Source organism: Pelophylax lessonae, assembly GCF_965119305.1.
Source record: "Pelophylax lessonae genome assembly, chromosome: 6".
In the NCBI taxonomy this organism is placed as follows: Eukaryota; Metazoa; Chordata; class Amphibia; order Anura; family Ranidae; genus Pelophylax; species Pelophylax lessonae.
Genome location: NC_138773.1, coordinates 78,865,061 through 78,883,250, shown reverse-complemented (window position 1 = coordinate 78,883,250; position 18,190 = coordinate 78,865,061). Strand labels below are relative to the sequence as shown.

General features: G+C 43.8%; 1 protein-coding gene across 1 annotated transcript in view; it reads left to right on the top strand.

Annotated features, from left to right (window-relative positions):
• Positions 1-18,190, top strand: part of COG7 (component of oligomeric golgi complex 7) — a 119,055-nt gene that overhangs the window by 39,084 nt on the left and 61,781 nt on the right. The window contains exons 8-10 of the mRNA XM_082260267.1: positions 6,766-6,964; positions 13,470-13,597; positions 14,365-14,519. Coding sequence (XP_082116393.1) covers positions 6,766-6,964; positions 13,470-13,597; positions 14,365-14,519 — 482 coding nt within the window. The remainder of the gene's footprint in view (positions 1-6,765; positions 6,965-13,469; positions 13,598-14,364; positions 14,520-18,190) is intronic.

Sequence of the window (18,190 nt, the reverse complement as noted above, 5' to 3'; positions counted from 1 at the left end):
GCATTGTGTTTCTGTGGAGGTAGCATTTCCTATTGAGGTGTGTTTGAAATACAGGCACAGCATTTTCTTGTCAAAACTGCATGCTGCTTTCCAACATATGTACTTGTATAGAAAAGACTGTGTTTGGCAAGGCCCGCTCCTTTTTTTTTTTTTTTTTTTTATTTTAGCACTTCTACTCGCCTTGCTTGCAGTACCTCGCCACTCCTTCCTCCATCACAGTCCAAAGCTAAAATCAGCATCACTCCTTTGGTCATGTGATACTGCTTAGGCCTAGCAATTGGCTGCTAAATTTTTACACTCACAGGTCAATCTCCCCCCTATACCTGGAAGTTCCAGGTAGTGTCACTGACTGTAATAAAGGAAGTAGCCTTGAATTGGATGCGTTTTAAACCGTGACGTGTGAATAAAACCGGCTTTCTTTGGAGCTGGTTCACATACATGAGCATTCTGAGCACTGCGGTGTGATTCAGATGCAAATTCCAGGCTTCTGCACACCTGATCAGTTTTGAACACAAATTTGATCTGCAAAAAACAAACGGCATGCTCCCCCCAATCCATACCAGGCCCTTTCAGGTCGGGAACCAACGGGAACCCCATGCCAAAATGTAAAAAAAAAATGGCAGGGGCCCACCTAAGAAAATCCATACCAGACCCTTAGCCGAGCATCCAGGAAGGTGGGGTGGGTGGGGGAAAGTGAGAGCCCCCCCTCCTGAACCATACCAGGCTACATGCCCTCAAAATGCTCCGGTTGGTGACCAAAAAATAGGGTGGTGCCACCAGGTGGCGTCGCTGGGTGGTCTCGCCCTTAGCTATTTAGGAACTGTCCGGCGGAGCAGGCAGATGGTGGGAGCCTTCGGCGCAAACAAAGCTTCTTTTTTTCTTTTTACAGGTCGGCAGCGAGCATTGTGATTTTGTGATTGACGATGGGATCGACTCCGGGGGGGGGGGGCATTGTTTTGTTTTTTTAATAAAGGAGTTGTTTTTATTTCTTTTTGACACTTTTTGGGTGAATGAGTAGGGGTTCAATGTATCCCATACTTGTTCGCATGGGGGTAGGATCTTGGGAGGGGCAGCCAGGGTTGTGGGGAAGAGGCCCTTGTCCCTATTAACATGGGGACAAGGTGCTTTAGGGTGGAGAGGCAGAACCCCCCCCCCCATGTTGAAGGCATTTGAAAGTGGACACTTATCCATCTTTTACTGTGCAGGCCCTGCCAACGTTTTTTTCTTCTTCTGTACAATACACTGCTTGAACATAAAGTCTGCATATAATGATTGATGGGGGAAACTATGCAGTGACGAATATAAAGAAGATCGGTGTATGTGGCACTGTAGTCTGTTTTACAAGTTGCACAAGTGTCACCATAGACACCAGGCAGACCTCTTGCACCCACTGCCCATTTATGGTTAGCCTAGGACTAATTCAACATATCCCAACAGTCAGGAAGCAGTTGCTGATCACCCGCCCTGATGTCTGGATGGCGACTAGAGGGACCTTTTACAACATCAATAGATAAGATTTTCTGCAATGTTTAGTTAAAAGCAATAACCCAAATTGCTTATATAATGTAAATGCCCTCCTCCCTTTCAAAGTCAAAGGGTCTAATAAAACCTACTTGTGACTACTTTTTACTTAGGCTCCATTGTAAAATAATCAATCTTTAACCACTTGAGCTGCGGAAGATTTTACCCCCTTCATGACCAAGCCATTTTTTGCAGTTTGGCACTGCACAATTTAACTGCCGATTGCATGGTTATGCAATGCTGTAGACAAACAAAATTTATATAATTTCTTTCACACAAATAGAGCTTTCTTTTGATGGTATTTAATCACTACTGGGGTTTTTTATTAGTGATCGACCGATATCGTTATTTAATGCCGATACCGATATTTTGGTCATCGGATATCCGGTATCGGCCGATTATTTTTGGGCATGTAAAATGTTTTTTTTTTTTTTTTTCTAAAAGACCCCAAACCCCTCCTCGGCACTGAAAAGCATTCAAAACGCCAGGTTTGACTGTTTTGAATGCTGTCAGTTTTTTTAATGTGGCACCGAGTACCCGGAAGTGATGTCATGACATCACTTCCGGGTTGTTTACATGGAGACCCGATCAGAGCCGAATGCGGCTTTGATCGGGCCTTCTCTTCGGTGGCCGTGCAGGCTGGTTGAGATCCGGCGAGCCACGGAAGGTGGCGGGAGAAGGGGGACGTCCCTCATGCTCCTTGTAATGACAGCCGAGCGGCTTCTCAGCCGCATCTGTTGTCATTACAAGACAGCCGACCGTTCGGCTATGGACACCGGTAACGGGGTGATACCTCTAGCTGCAGGCATCACTCCGGTACATGCACTTTCCTGAAATATCGGCAATATCGGTATCCTCAGGGGCCGATTCCGATATATCGGGGAAAGTGCATATCGGCCCCCGATATATCAGTGGTGCCGATAATCAGCCAATCCCTAGTTTTTATTGCGACATAAATGAAAAAAGACTGAACATAAAAAAAAAAAACTTTAGATCTTATCTAAAGAAATCTTACAAGACAAATACCAACCTCAGAATTTTTTCATTATATCCATATTGTACATTTTTTTAGGTCCCTGCAGTGTAAATCTGATCTCGCCACCTCTACCTCAATGGAGTATTTGTGTAAATCCCATGATAAACACACTGGCCACATTTCCAAAATCTACAATATATTGACTTCTAAATCGGAAAAAACATTTTTTCTACTTTCTGCTATAAAACCTATCCAATAAAATTAAAAAAAAAAAATCTAATTTCTTTATACATTTTGGCCAAAATGTATTCTGCTACATGTCTTTGGTAAAAAAAAAAAAAAAAAATCCCAATAAGCGTATATTGTTTGGTTTGCATGAAAGTTATAGTGTCTACAAACTATGGTATAGATCAGGGGTCTCCAAACTTCTGTAAGGGTAATCCCAAAACTCACGGGTTTTAATAACATTTTGACTGTTGAAGCCAGATTGAAAATTATATTTATTTAGACAAACATGTAGGTAGGAAGCCATGTTTGGAGAGCAAGTCAATCACATACATTCTGTTGGCTTAATGAACATTGCTCTATCTGACTAGGGTTTCCAATACAGTTTTATACACTACAGTGGGTGGCACCTAGCTATCTAATTTCTTTTGAAGTCACATCTCATTCTTTGATAACATTCTTTGAAATGCGAAATGGACATTTAACGTAGACATGTCACTTCCAAAGCTTGCTGGCTAAACAGGTCTACAGAGGCAGAGATAGCAATCTTAACAGCTGGAGCTGCAAATGGCTCCTGAACACAACAGCTGCCATACAATACGACCTCTCACATAACATATATCCAATAAATCTGCTTAATCATAAATCCATGCCCGATAATCATAAGTAAATATTTGATAAACAAAATGGCTGCTTCCCTTTTCCTCATCACTTCCTAAACAAGGGACCAGTTTACTGTCCTTCAGACGTTAGTGGGGCCGGACTGTAGTGCGAAGAAAAGGTCCAGACGTCAGTGGGAAAAAAACAATGCCCCATCGTTGGTGTCAGTGGGAGAAATTGTGCCCTATAGTTGATGTCATTGGAAGGAATTGTGCACCAATGTTGGTGTCACTGGGAGGAATTGTGCCTCTTCATTGGGCTCAGTGGGGGGGAGGGTTATGCCCCATTGTTGCTTTCAGTGGATGAAATTGTGTCATAAGGGCCAAATAAAAGCAAACAAAGCGCCACATCTGGCCCCCGGGCCCAAGCTTGGAGACCACTGGTATCGATTTTTTTTTTTTTATACTAGTAATGGGGGCGATCAGCGACTTATAGTGGGTCTGTGATACTGGGGAACTGACTAACTGCCATTGAAATCTCCAGTGACACTTATACAGAGATCAGTGCTAAAAATATACACGGTCACTGTACTAATGACACTGGCTGTGAAGGGGTCAAAGGGGTAATATAGGGCAATCAAGTGGTTAAATATTTACTGTGTGCTGCTTTTTTAAGCAATGTGCCAGTTTTTACTCCTTGCTTTGCATGGTGAAAAAAACTGTGAATCTCTGTTGTATGAGGAGAGCCCTCTGTTGTTTACCGACACAGAGCTCTCTTCTGTCAATCACTGAGCTGACCCGCTGATCTGCTTGTGCTGCAGCAAATGACAGCACAGTATTCTAGGTCTGTGCATGCATGCATGCATGCATGCATGAACAGACCCGGAAGATAGCTGCAAGATACAGGTAGGTGATTTTTCTTGTATGAGCCAACCTGCCACAGTAAATGTACTGCGGCGGGTCGGCAAGTGGTTAACCTTTTAGACAGTAACACTCTTTATGTTTACTGCATTGTTCTTTCATATTTTGCCTTTTCCCTTTTTTATGAGGTCAGGTCTAGAAGATTGCAATCTGCATTGCAGGAATGTAAGGGAGATATACATCTCTTTTGCCCTTCACACTTCAGCTTCTAGTGCCATAAATATATTACAGGTGGCTTCCTTTTACCTTGAATGCTGGATGTATTCTACATCTGTTGGCTGAGAGACAGAGAGCTCATTCTGAGTTGATCATGAAAGTCATGTGGCAGAATGCAGGCAGTTGAGTATACTGCTTTTGTGAAAGTGGACCTGTCGTTGCTTGCAAAAGTAAATCAGTTTGGACTAAAAAAATATGTAGTCTTTTAATTCAGAAGTGATAAAGCTGGTATGAGGTACTGCTAAGTTCACCTTTTTTATAAAAAAATAATAAATGCACATCTTTTTGCAGGTAAAGAAAATGTGCATTTATTATTATTTCTTATTACACTTGAGCCTGTAAATCATTGCTCCTGCGATCAGCAGGTCATAGGTGCAATGCCAGGATCCTGCAGACCCTCAGTACACTGTCTGTCTGTTCATACCTCTAATACAGGCAGACAGTTACCTAACTCAGTGTTTCTCAACTCCGGTCCTCAGGGCACACTAACAGGCCAGGTTTGCAAGAAAACTGAAATACATCACAGGTGATATAATTTGCTGCTCAGTGATTGCAATATTCTAGTCTTGTCTAGTTCAAGGTAATACTTAAAATCTGGCCTGTTAGTGTGCCCTGAGGACCGGAGTTGAGAAACACTGACCTAACTGGAGGAAGATCAATGAACTACAAGAGCGCTCACCAGCACCCTCACAGTTCATTGAGAGCCACAAGCCTTCGGCCGTGGTGGCCGACGGTACTTGTAGTTTATTCATTCACAGAACTCTGCGAACATATGATGTGGCTGTGTGGGCAGAGCCTTGCATGGCTGCGTTGTTTTTAAATTGTGACAGCGAGGAGAGGATCCCCCACCACTATCACAGGGAGGGCGGGAGAGGGGGGGGGAAGGAGACAGGAGCTTGAACATGTTACATGTTCTACCCTAAATATGGGTGGAACATGTAACATGTTCCACAGGTGAACTTAGCCTTCCAAGTTCAGCTTCATCCTGGTCAGTCTGGTAGTGAACAAGCACGCTGTGAGTCATGTGAAACATGTCTACCATCCATTTTGCTGTACCTTGCATCCTTGTTCAATAAAGCCTTTCATCGTGAGCCATCACTTGGTGTGCGTCCATTTCTCTTGTATCCTGTTTGCGGTGACGATCCGAGGTCCTGCACCCATGACTGGCTGTGAAGTTCCAACTGCCTGAGCGGTGTACATCTCTTTCCCTCAGTCTGGTAGTGTTAAAGGTTCTTCCACTTTTCCAGTGGCGGTAAGCCCCGGTTCACACTGAGGCGACCTGTGAGGCGACCTGGTCGCCTCACAGGTCACCGTAGGTCGCCTGCCATAGGGAAGCTGCGGACCCTTTCTAATAGGAGCGACACAAGTCGCTCCGACTTAGAAAAAGGGTCCGGAGCTTCTTTGGGGCGACCAGGAGGCGACCGCCATAGACTTCAATGTTATGAAGTCCGTGGCGGCCGCTCCGAGGTCGCGTCGCCCCGATGTGAACGGGGCCTTATACAGCCCTTATTACTACACTGAACGGCACTTATGTAATGACATGTAGGTACCTTACATTGTAGCAGTACTGTGAGCCTAGGAAGGGTGTCCATTAAAGCCTGTTCTCACAGGATGCGTGTGGAATAAGATTTATCATTAATCCTGGAAGAGGAGCACCATCTAGCAGATCAGTAGACCACAGTGTAGGATCATAGGTGAGTATTGCATCAAAAGTTGCATTTTTTATTTTTATTTCTGCCAAATAAAAAAATACAGCCTTTCTGAAATAGCATTCCATAGGACACCAGGGTTCTTCCAGAGGTTACTAGGGGTTCCACTAGGGGTTAAGCAATGAGAATCTCTGCCTCTTTGCTGGATAAGCTTTGTCAATAATCTTTTTGGCTATTTGTAAGGGGGGGGAGACTACAAATGTAATGTGCGTTCTTCTCATCGGCCATCACACCAATGTGCTCTGAGCTGTAGATCTAGTAATCATTAGCATGGGTTCCCTGTGCCCTGAAGAGTATTTGTAAGGGTTGCTTCATGTTATAATAAGTAAAGAAAGATGGTCTCATGTGCAACAGTCTTCAAAGATACTGCAGAACGTAATTACCAAATATACTTTAACATGTAACTAACTATAAAATAAGTATCTCTCTTCAGTTTGAGAGATACTTACAATTTGCACAGATTACATTTTTTTTAAGTTTGCTCCATTTTGTACAATCATAACCAGAACATAGAACAATGTTCGGAGTCTTGCTGTGTCAATTGAGTGTTTTTTATGTGTATCATCCATCACATCAGATAATTTTATTGTTGTCACAGGTCTTTAAGAAACCTCATGAGGTTGTGACGGTTCTGTTAATCCAGACGCTGGCTGCCATGGTACCGTCTATTCCTGTGTGTCTCAGTACAGCCATGGAGCGGGCCAACCCGGAGCACAAGCTCAGCAATTTGTTAGAATTGTATGAGGCCACGGGTCACTTTGCTAAAGCTCTGGAGGTGGCCATGCTGCCTAGCATAGGTAAGTTTTCCTGACTACCTAACTGGTAGATACTCTTTCACTTATATTATGTTCTTTTCCTTAGTGAAAGCAAAGCTATAGGTAATCTGCACACCATAGCTCACATAGGGTTGTGGACTCCTCTGCATTGATTGACCCAATGCTGACACGTGGGTGAGTTTCCTCTTGGCTCCCAGCACTCAAATGAGAGGCCAGAGAGTGAAGGAAAGACAAGTATGCTGCAAGGGATGGGTTTTGCAGCAAACCTATTGTCTTGTCCTAAATTGTCCCTTCACATCTCTTGTTTATGCCAGCCATAAAGGGATCGAAATTCAGCTGGTTTAGCAGGGACCGGCCGAATTTCGATCCATGTATGAGCACCCTTTGCACTCTGTGGATTGAAAGCCTGTTGGGTTTTTAACGTAACAATTAGTGCTGCGGGATATAGCTGGCAACACTTATTGTGTTCTGCCAGTAAGTATAGCTCCCTGCCTGCAGAACACAATAGCACTGGGATTCCCCCATCAACACTGAATGTGTTAATAAAGGGAATCAAGCAATTTTCATTCCTTCCACCCATGGTGGAAGGAAAGAAGATTGCATGTTCTATGGCCTGCCTTACTGATCATGCTTTCTAGTAGGGATGCACCGATCTGATATTCGGATCGGATATCGGCGCCAATATGGCCATTTTAGATGCATCGGGGATCGGTAACATTGACCGATCCACTGGCCGACCCGGTTTTTGCTTGGTAACGGCTCAGCCATCCCTTACTAGGTGCAGTCGTAGTATGGGATGGGAGCCGCTACTTCCTGTATAGGTCCGGCTCACAGGCGGAGTGATATCAGATGCACTCCGCCTGTGAATGGAGGAGCCGTACACATGAAGCAGCGGCTTTGCTCTGTACTGCAGCCGCTTGCTTTGTGTGTAGCTCCGGATCGGTTTCGGTATCGGCGATTTCACAACACCAGATATCGGTATCTGGTCCAAAAAAGTCGGATCGGTGCATCCCTACTCTCTAGCAGTCATAAGTTTATTATTTATCAGGTAATTGGATCACCAGTCATTAATGGAGTAGGTGTCAAATGAAGCAGCAAAGCCTTGCTCCTCTTCTAATATGTGTGTGACTACCACAGAGACAGAACACAGTACAGTGCCAGCTACCTCCATCCTGGGGATAAGATCAGCTGCAGGTAGCCCTAGAGACAATGCTGGTGACTAGTCCTTTGCCCTCAGCTTGCCTTTTTTTTTTTTTTTGCATAACTTCCACAGTACCGATCCTGTTGTTTTAAGAACATTGGCAAGCTTCAACTGGAAATGTTTAATAATCCCCTATATGTTGATCGTTCTTAGAAATGACTGCCATATCCCTAATAGAGTAAACTCTTTCATATTTTTATGGTTTTCTCCAGTCTGGTAGTTAGTGGGATTTTTGTTTATTGCATCAGTGCAATTAGTCCTTTTCTTCCATTCACTTCATGCTCGGTTTCTCCTTTAAGCACCTTGTTCTTGGCGCTCCAACAATAGCATAGGAAGTTGGTCTGTAGTGTTGGCTGAAGTCCACTGCAAAAGGTGCCGGTCTTTGATTACTTTGTAGGCACTTGGCTCTAACCCCCCCCCCCCTTTCGTGTAAGGTACTACATATTGAGTTGACATGTTCTTCCATGCCGTGTCCTTAACACCTGTGTCATTTGAGGTCATAGCTACAGTATATTAAAATTAGCAAGGAACTAATGATTACTTGTACAAAGGGCAATGTCACCTTTTGCGGTAAACAAAATATAGACCTGTATGTACAGGGGGAGAATAATGCTATTTGTAAATATACTATATTACTAAAAGTATTGGGATACCTGCCTTAACATGCACATGAACTTTAATGGCATCCCAGTCTTAATCTGTAGGGTTTAATATTGGTTTGGCTCACCCTTTGCAGCTAGAACAGCTTCAACTCTTCTGGGAAGGCTGTCCACAAGGTTTAGGAGTGTCTGGGAATGTTTGACCATTCTTCCAGAAGAGCATTTGTGAGGTTAGGCACTGATGTTGGTTGAGAAGGCCTGGCTTGCAGTCTCTGCTCGAATTCATCCCAAAAGTGTTCTGTCGGGTTGAGGTCAGGACTTTGTGCAGGCCAGTCAAGTTCCTACACTCCAAACTCGCTCATCCATGTCTTTATGGACCTTGCTTTGTGCACTGGTCCAAATCATTTGGTGGAGGGGTATTATGGTGCGGGGTTGTTTTTTACGGGTTGGGCTTGGCCCCTTGTTCCAGTTAAGGGTGGAAGGTGAAAGGTGTCGGCATACCAAGACATTTTGGACAATTTCATGCTCCCAACTTTGTGGGAACAGTTTGGGGATGGCCCCTTCCTGTTCTAACATGACTGCGCACCAGTGCACAAAGCAAGGTCAATAAGGACATGAATGAGCGAGTTTGGGGTGGAGGAACTTGACAGGCCTGCACAGAGTCTTGACCTAAACCCGATAGAACACCTTTGGGATGAATTAGAGCGGAGACTGTGAGCCAGGCCTTCCCGTCGCCATCAGTGCCTGACCTCACAAATGTGCTTCTGGAAGAATGGTCGAACATTCCCATAGACACACTTCTAAACCTTCTTGACAGCCTTTCCAGACGAGGTGAAGCTGTTATAGCTGCAAATGGTGGGCCAACTCAATATTGAACCCTACGGACTAAGACTGGGATGCCATTAAAGTTCATGTGCATGTAAAGGCAGGTGTCCCAATACTTTTGGTAATATAGTGTAGCATTGATTACTTGTGTTGCTTCTAGTCAGCTTCTACAGGTATTTATGCCCTGAGGGAAATGTATTTCAATGCTTTTTAAAAAGGAAAAGGATAAATGCCTTCTCCTTGCCTCCAAAGATAGACTGTTCCGTGAGTTACAGCCTTCAGAAAACCAATGAAACAACAACAAAAATATAGCAACAACGATAAGAGTTTTTATGGTGCGAGAATCCAAACGAAATGCTCTTAAAACATTGCTTTGTTCTAAACTGTAGTTAAAAAGCTCACATACTGTATAAAAACATATGCTATTTCAAAAAACGCTGACCATATAAAATGAGAAAGAGAAATCTATATTCCATAATTCCACAAAGATCTAGGGGTTGATTTACTAAAACTAGAGAGTGCAAAATCTGGTGCATCTGTGCATGATAGCCAATCGGCTTCTAACTTCAGCGTGTTCAAGTAAGCTTTGACAAAAAAAACTGGAAGCTGATTAGTTTCTATGCAAAGCTGCACCAAATTTTGCACTCGCCATTTTTAGTAAATCATCCCCCTTGTGTTTTTCAATAGCTACCAAGCAGTTATATATCCATTCATGTATTGCTGCAGCAAACCAATTTCCACAGACCAGCTGAGGCTGTGCAAACTCTGAGCCCTTACCCGAAACCAGAAATGCTGATATGGACTGGTTGTTAGAGGTTCTTCAATAGGAGCCGATTTAGCTCTGTGAGTGTCTGCCGCAGCACTTTTCTCAACAGCCAGTCCTACTATGGCTCATTTTAGACTGGGCTCAAGCTTTATACAGTCCTGTAATAGTGGCAGTAGTTGGTTCAGTGTTTCAGTGTAAATGATGAGCGGCAAGACTCCTGCCCTTCCTTAAACCCACAGGTATTCACCCCTGTAAGTCTTACAAATGGGTAGACCTAGTGCAGTTCTAATAATTTACCTCATAATGGGTCTCTAAATGTGGATTTTCCAGCAAGCTGCAAAAAATCTTCTGATCTTCACCACCTAGGATCCACCTGATTGGACCAAGTGTTCTGTTGGGATCATTAAATTGTGCCTGGGGGCAGATATTTATGCCCAACTGGCAAGTAGTGTTAGGGCCACTGCAGCACATTGCCTGACCCCAAGTGCAGATCATGAACCAAGAAATCCTGTAAGTTCTTTTCTGTTGCCTTTCTACCAGCAGAAAAATATATCTGTGAACAGAATGCTGCCCTAAAAACAGATTAGATTGAATGTACATTTAGTGTAATATGGTTTTTCTCTTGACCAGAATTCTTATATGGTGCCACATCCCTTGGAAATATGTAAATTGGGAAATTCCCCTGGATTGGGACTTTTTAGGCACAAAAACTAAATATGTAGAAAATAATACAATTTTATTGAACATATACAAAAATATACAGTTAAAAAGTTTTTTGCAAGCAATAATCAATGACACATAATCCAACCATGTATTACAGAAACCAAAACCCAACGCGTTTCGAAGATTTGACTCTTCTTCCTCAGGGGTGGTTCTGAATAATATTCTGTCAACACAGAAAGATAATCACAAAATTGTACATATTAATAACATAAGATATTTTGACACATTCATATGAAAATTTTAATATTTTAACGAAAAGTATTGTTTTTAAATATAAATAAAAAAACACTTACAAGGTTGACTCTGTGTAAGACTTGTAGTGCTTGCAAGAACATTTAAAATCAACAGGTTAGCCCCGGTCTAGTTGGCAATATTCCACTTAGCATAGAAGCATAAATCATCCGCCAAATGATGGAGAAAGGTTGAAACAGCGGATCAAATCGACCATGTGTCTCCCAAAGTGGACAACCGAAGTCCAAATTAGGTGGATGCCAGTGCTGCACAATGGCCACAAATGCACTAAAAAGAAATATTAATATTAAATGAAATATTTAAATTTTCATATGAATGTGTCAAAATATCTTATGTTATTAATATGTACAATTTTGTAATTATCTTTTTGTGTTGACAGAATATTATTCAGAACCACCCCTGAGGAAGAAGAGTCAAATCTTCGAAACACATTGGGTTTTGGTTTCTGTAATACATGGTTGGATTATGTGCCATTGATTATTGCTTGCAAAAAACTTTTTAACTGTATATTTTTGTATATGTTCAATAAAATTGTATTATTTTCTACATATTTAGTTTTTGTGCCTAAAAAGTCCCAATCCAGGGGAATTTCCCAATTTCAGTACATTTAGTGTAGGGCATGGTAGTTCAAAGAAACACGATACATCACCCAATCTGGCCGTTTTTGGCTACCTCAAGTTGTGAACAAATGACAGGCTTTATGGGAAACATTGATTGGGCAAGTAAGAAAACTTTTCACCATCCCTGTACTACTTTGCGATTGCCCCAGGCAGGTCTGCCTGAGCTGCCTTAATATCCCCCCCCCCTTCCATTGACATAAATCTTCTAGATAATCAAGCGAATGGAAAAAGTTGGTTGCCATAGGAAGTAGCCCTTTTTTTCTTAAAATTCAAGCTCTCTACTATGCTGACATTCTTTGCCTCTACCTTCTCTTTTTTGCTCACATGAGCAATGTTCACAAGGCTTTTACTAAAGGCAGTGTTGCCTGAATTACAACATATGTCTACAGTAAGTGAATGGGTGTGCATATTTTAGCAGTAGCAGATTAGAAAGATATAACTTACTAAAACGGCTTCAAAGGAAAAGGTTCATAAACTATACAGGAAAGTGATATTTTAGATAACAAAGCTATAAAGACAGCATGCATTCAGGCATGAAAAAGGGGAAAACAGGAGTAGTCTTCTAACTTTAAACTGAAACCTAAAATGCATATTAATATGTTAAATGGCACATGAGCCTTGCTGAATATTTCTAAACACGGCCATTGACATGCATGATCTGACTGCACTTTAGCAGAGCCAGATCATCCACATGGCAACCTAGGCAGGAGCCTAGGGCTCAGTCGATATCCAGGGGGCGGAGATGCAACCTTCAATCTCATGCAGTAAACCCAGTGGGAAAAAAAGTGAACTTGACTGTCAGTTCTCAAGAGAGAATACACTTGGAGGCAGTTGGTGTTTGATGGAGTGGGCCATACCAGGTCGGACAATGCAAATGGTGTGACTCTTTGTGCCTATTGCATTTCTTATTAACTCCTTTACGACCGCCCGCTGCAGATGTACTGTGGCAGGCAGCCGCTCCTGCGCAAATCGCCGTACATGTACGGCGCTCGCTCTCGGGAAGCGGGGAAGCCGATGTGTGTGTCAGGCGGCCAATACTGTAGCTGCTGACTTTTAATATAAGAACGCTTACCTGTCCAGGTATCACGCAATGTCGACACCCCTAGCCTATCTGTCCATTGGCTTCGGGTGCAGGTGCCAGCATCCTTACTAAGGCCTTGTGGCTTCACAGCCTGTTTCCTACTGCGCAAGCGCAATTCACGCTGCGCTTTCTGAATGGTCCTGCTGTCTTTTGGGACCTGTGTGTGTCTCCCAGAAGGCAGCGGGGGGAAAAGAGGAGAGGCCCTAAATTATGTAAATCCCCACAGCAACCTTACACAGAAGTGGGTTCGGGTACCTGTTGGCAAAAATGTCCTTGTTTGCTGTAGCATTAACAGTACCTGTTCCTGAAAACAATGGAACTCGTTATAGGAAAAGGAAGTTTACATTTAACCATATACGTAGGTGGGTGTGATGCTCATATGCCCACAAACTTTTAGAATATACTCTGAGCTTGTGAGACATTAATCATATGATGACTGTGATCTGGTTTCTGTGTTAGGGGAGCACAATTTGGTGAAGTTGGCAGAACTGGTAGAAGCTGTATATGGAGCCTATAAACCTTTCCAGCTGCAGTATGGTGACCTGGAGGAGTCTCATCTTCTTATACAGATCAGTGCAATTCCATTGGTAAGAACCTCAAACCTGCTCTATGAGCTGAATGAAAATATGAGACGTAAGGTATTTCTTGTTAGGACATGCATTATTAAAGGCCAGCCAAACCTAATTGTGGCATTTTGGTTGTAAGTTTACTGGTAATTTGAATCCCATACTGGCTTATATATCATGGATGCCAGTGGTTAGATGTCATCTTCAACGTCATCAGCTACTTCTGAAGTCAGCCATGGACATGGGATGACTGTAACCTGGTTTTTGGCCAAATTAAATGACCGTTGTATTTCTATGGTAGCAATAACCCGCTAGACAAGTGTAGTTGGGGGTGGATAATTAACTGGGCAAGTTCAAAACAGTGCTGATGAATCCATTACTGCTTGTGACATATCACATTACCAACCCAGCAAGTTATTGGAAACCTTTGCATTTGGCCTGTCTTGAGTAAAGTCAGATTGAGAATTTACAAAGGATTGCTTTTGTAGTCCGCTTATCTACCGGGATAATTACAAGACCAGTTGATGATTTGATACTTCTCTGTTTGGATTCCCCATCGTTAAAATTATGCAACTGGGGAATCCACTTATGAGAATTGCACTTTTGTTCAGGGCTTGTGAAAAGGGGCAAAGCTACAAACTGCTGTGCATAGCAAGGAAGCAAAGTGTGAAGTGGGTGTATATGTTTTCAAAAGCTGCCTATTTTAAACAATATCCTGGCTTACAAGTAGAACCGGTGCTACCTTTTACAGTCAGATGAATCTTACTCTACACATTTATGTGTTTTAGGAACATGGGGAGGTTCTAGACTGTGTCCAAGAACTCTCACACTCAGTTTCTCGGCTCTTCAGCCTGGCTTCAGGCGCTGTTGAGCGTTGTATCAAACTGACAGATGGCCTTGGAGTCTGCGGTCTCCTGCAGGCACTACAAGCTTTATTTAAAAAGTGAGTATGACTTTTCCTGGGAACATCTTGTGTATACAAAGACTGCATTATGGTACTTATCCCTTTACAAAGATTATATATACTGTATATCAGGGCTCAAAATTTCTAGTCCTGAGCTACTAGCCAGGCCTTAAGAGTTACTCACCAACAGTTGCCCCACCCCTAATTCGGCCCCTAAACACACCCTTTGTAATTTATCTCATGAAATTACACTGTTAAATGTTTTATGCAGAATTAAGTTACGCAAATAAATATTAACAACAACTTTATCAGTGCAGCCTATCAGTGCCTCCTCACCAGTGCCCATCAATGCAGCCTCACCAGTGCCCATCAGAGCAGCCTCACCAGTGCCCATCAGCGCAGCCTCACCAGAGCTCATCAGTGCATCCTCACCAGTGCACGGAGATCACACGGGTGAGAGCCAGTCAGATCACACAGAGAGGAGATCTCCCGCTGTAACAAAGTCCCACCTCCTAGACAGGCTTCTTTGATAGACGTCACACTTTTTCAATTTCCCGGTATTCGACCTGTGTGTCATCTACCATAGGAGCCGGTCCAAGAGGCAGGATTTTGTCTGACTGCAGCTACCGGGCAATTCAAATGCAAGCTGTCCCCACTCTATGTGATCCAGGCTGCTCTTCTCTTCCTCTCCTCTCTCTTCCCCAGTTCTGTGGCCGATTGCTGGGAGTAGAATGGCTCCCATTCAACCCCGCCTGCGACCCCCCGCTACCCCCCCCCCCCCGTTCGATGCATCCCCACACTTGCCCTCAAGTTATTTCCACTCGCCAAATGCGAGCAGGCGAGTGGAAATTTTGAGGGCTGCTGTATATACATATACACTATATTGTCAAAAGTATTGTGGGACGCCTGCCTTTACACGCAAATTAACTTTAATGGCATCCCAGTCTTAGTCCGTAGGGTTCAATGTTGAGTTGGCCCACCCTTTGCAGCTATAACAGCTTCAAGTCTTTTGGGAAAGCTGTCCACAAGGTTTAGGAGTGTGTCTTTGGGAATGTTTGATCATTCTTCCAGAAGCGTAATTGAGAGGTCAGCCACTAATGTTTATTTATTTATTTTTTTATTTATTTCAGGTTCTTATATAGAGCTATCAATTTACGCAGGGCTTCACATTTACATTGCGCGTTCACATCAGTCCCTACCCTCAAGGAGCTTACAATCTAAGGTCCCTAACTCACATTCATACATACATAGTAGGTCCAATTTTTATACAGGATCCAATTAACCTACCAGCATGTCTTTGGAGTGTGGGAGGAAACCGGAGTACCCGGAGGAAACCCACACAGGCACAGGTAGAACATGCAAACTCCAGGCAGGTAGTGTTGTGGTTGGGATTCGAACCAGCGACCCTCTTGCTGCTAGGTGAAAGTGCTAACCACTACACCATTGTGCCGCCCATGAGAAGGCCTGGCTCGCAGCCTCGAATTAATTCCAAAGGTGTTCTATCAGGTTGAGGTCAGGACTCTGTGCAGGCCGGTAAAATTCCTCCACCCCAAACTCGCTCATCCATGTCTTTATGGACCTTGCTTTGTGCCAAATCATTTGGCGGAGGAGGAATATGATGTGGGGCTGTTTCTCAGGGGGTTGGGCTTGGCCCCTTAGTTCCAGTGAAGGGAACTCTGAAGACGTCAGCATACCAAGACATTTTAGACAATTTCATGCTCCCAACTTTGTGGGAACAGTTTTCGGATGGCCCCTTCCAACATGACTGCGCACCAGTGCACAAAGCAAGGTCCATAAAGACATGGATGAGTGAGTTTGGGGTGGAGTAATTTGACTGGCCTGCACAGAATCCTGACCTCATCCCGATAGAAGACCTTTGGGATGAGTTTGAGCGGAGACGGTGAGCCAGGCCTTCTCATCCAACATCAGTGCCTGACCTCACAATTGCGCTTCTGGAAGAATGGTCAAACATTCCCATAGACACACTGCTAAACCTTGTGGACCCCTTCCCAGAAGACTTAAAGCTGTTATAGCTGCAGAGGGTGGGCCAATTCCATATTGAACCTTGTGGACTAAGACTAGGATGCCCTCAAAGTTCATGTGTGTGACATGTTGGAAGGGGCCATCCCAAAACTGTTCACACAAAGTTGGGAGCATGAAATTGACCAAAATGTCTTAGTATGCTGATGCCTTAAGAGTTCTCTTCACTGGAAAGAGCCAAGCCCAACCCCTGAAAAACAACCCCACACCATAACCCCCCCCCTCCACCAAATGATTTGGACCAGTGCACACAGCAGGGTTTTCACACATCTTAGAGGGATTTTTGTCCACTGTTCTGGCTGAGGGAAGAAGGTTCTCATCCAAGATTTTACAATACATGACCCCATCCATTGGCCCCTCAATGCAGCAAAGTTGACCTTTAGCAGAGAAACAGCCCCAAAGCATAAAGTTTCCACTTCCATGCTTGACTGTAGGGATGGTGTTTATTGTCATAGTCAGCATTTTTCTTCCTCCAAACACAGCGAGTCCCCCTCCTCAAGAAGGCACTATACAGTCATGCCAATGAACATCTAAATTATTCCGAGAAGGATTGGGAGAAAGTGCTGTGGTCAGATGAGACCTAAATTGAGCTCTTTGGCGTTGCCTTGACTCGCCGTGTTTGGAGAAAGAAAAAATGCTAACTTTGACCCTAAGAACACCATCCCTACCCCTATCATCCCAAGTCAAGCACGGAGGTAGAAACATGATGCTTTGTGGCCTTTTCTCTGGTAAAGGTACAGGACAACTTTGCCGCATTGAGGGGCCAATGGACGGGGGCATGTATTGTAAAATCTAGTACTATGAGATGAGCATGATACATTTGTCATCTTGTGAGTATAATACTTATCACTTTCTCTTTTGTTCATTGATGAACACCGCTCCAGATCTTCTTAACCCTTGGGTTTATGCTGCCCCCTACAGGAGTAGGACACTAGGCGGAAAAAAGTTCAACTGCCGGACTGGGTGATAGACTGGATATCCTAGATCCTTATGGTCTTCCCAGTCTGGCCAGCGAGCGCAACCCGACCTTAGCTTCACGCTAGGCCGCGACATAGCCCCACTGGACGGGGGCTGGCTGGGGAGCTAAAAGCCTCACGAGGATGCATAGCCCTGGTCACTGCCCGCAGCACCCCCATTCCAAGATGGTGCAGTGGTCTGCCTGGAGCGGTGCCTGCCCGGTCCCAAGGTGTGGTGTTTTTTTCGGGGGGATGTGGGACCCTCCCTGGGTTGGTCGGACCCCCGAGTGCCCTTTCTTCTCTTATGTCGCTCCCCATCACTATCAGGGGTCCCTCTGAGGACCACCCCCATTCACCCATGCCTAGCCCCCCCACCCAGGGGTGGACATGCCTGTTATTCTATATATAAAATTATTGCTGCGCCAAGTAAACATAAATAAGTGAGGATAAATCAAAATAGATCAGTGTTGGTAATGATATACATGTGAATATATATAAAATATATAAAACAGTGCCAAAAATGTCCAAATCAAGTAATATATCAGAATTGATAAAGTCCCAGAATCATAATTTGTGCCAAAAAGTGATAAACTTCTTCATCCAAATTATAAGTGATTAAGGGTGCTTGCATGCTCCACTCAAAAAGTGCTCCACGTGACTGGTGACAACCTAGCAGCTCACCTCAAGGATAGGCTCTTAATGAGCCCGAACACG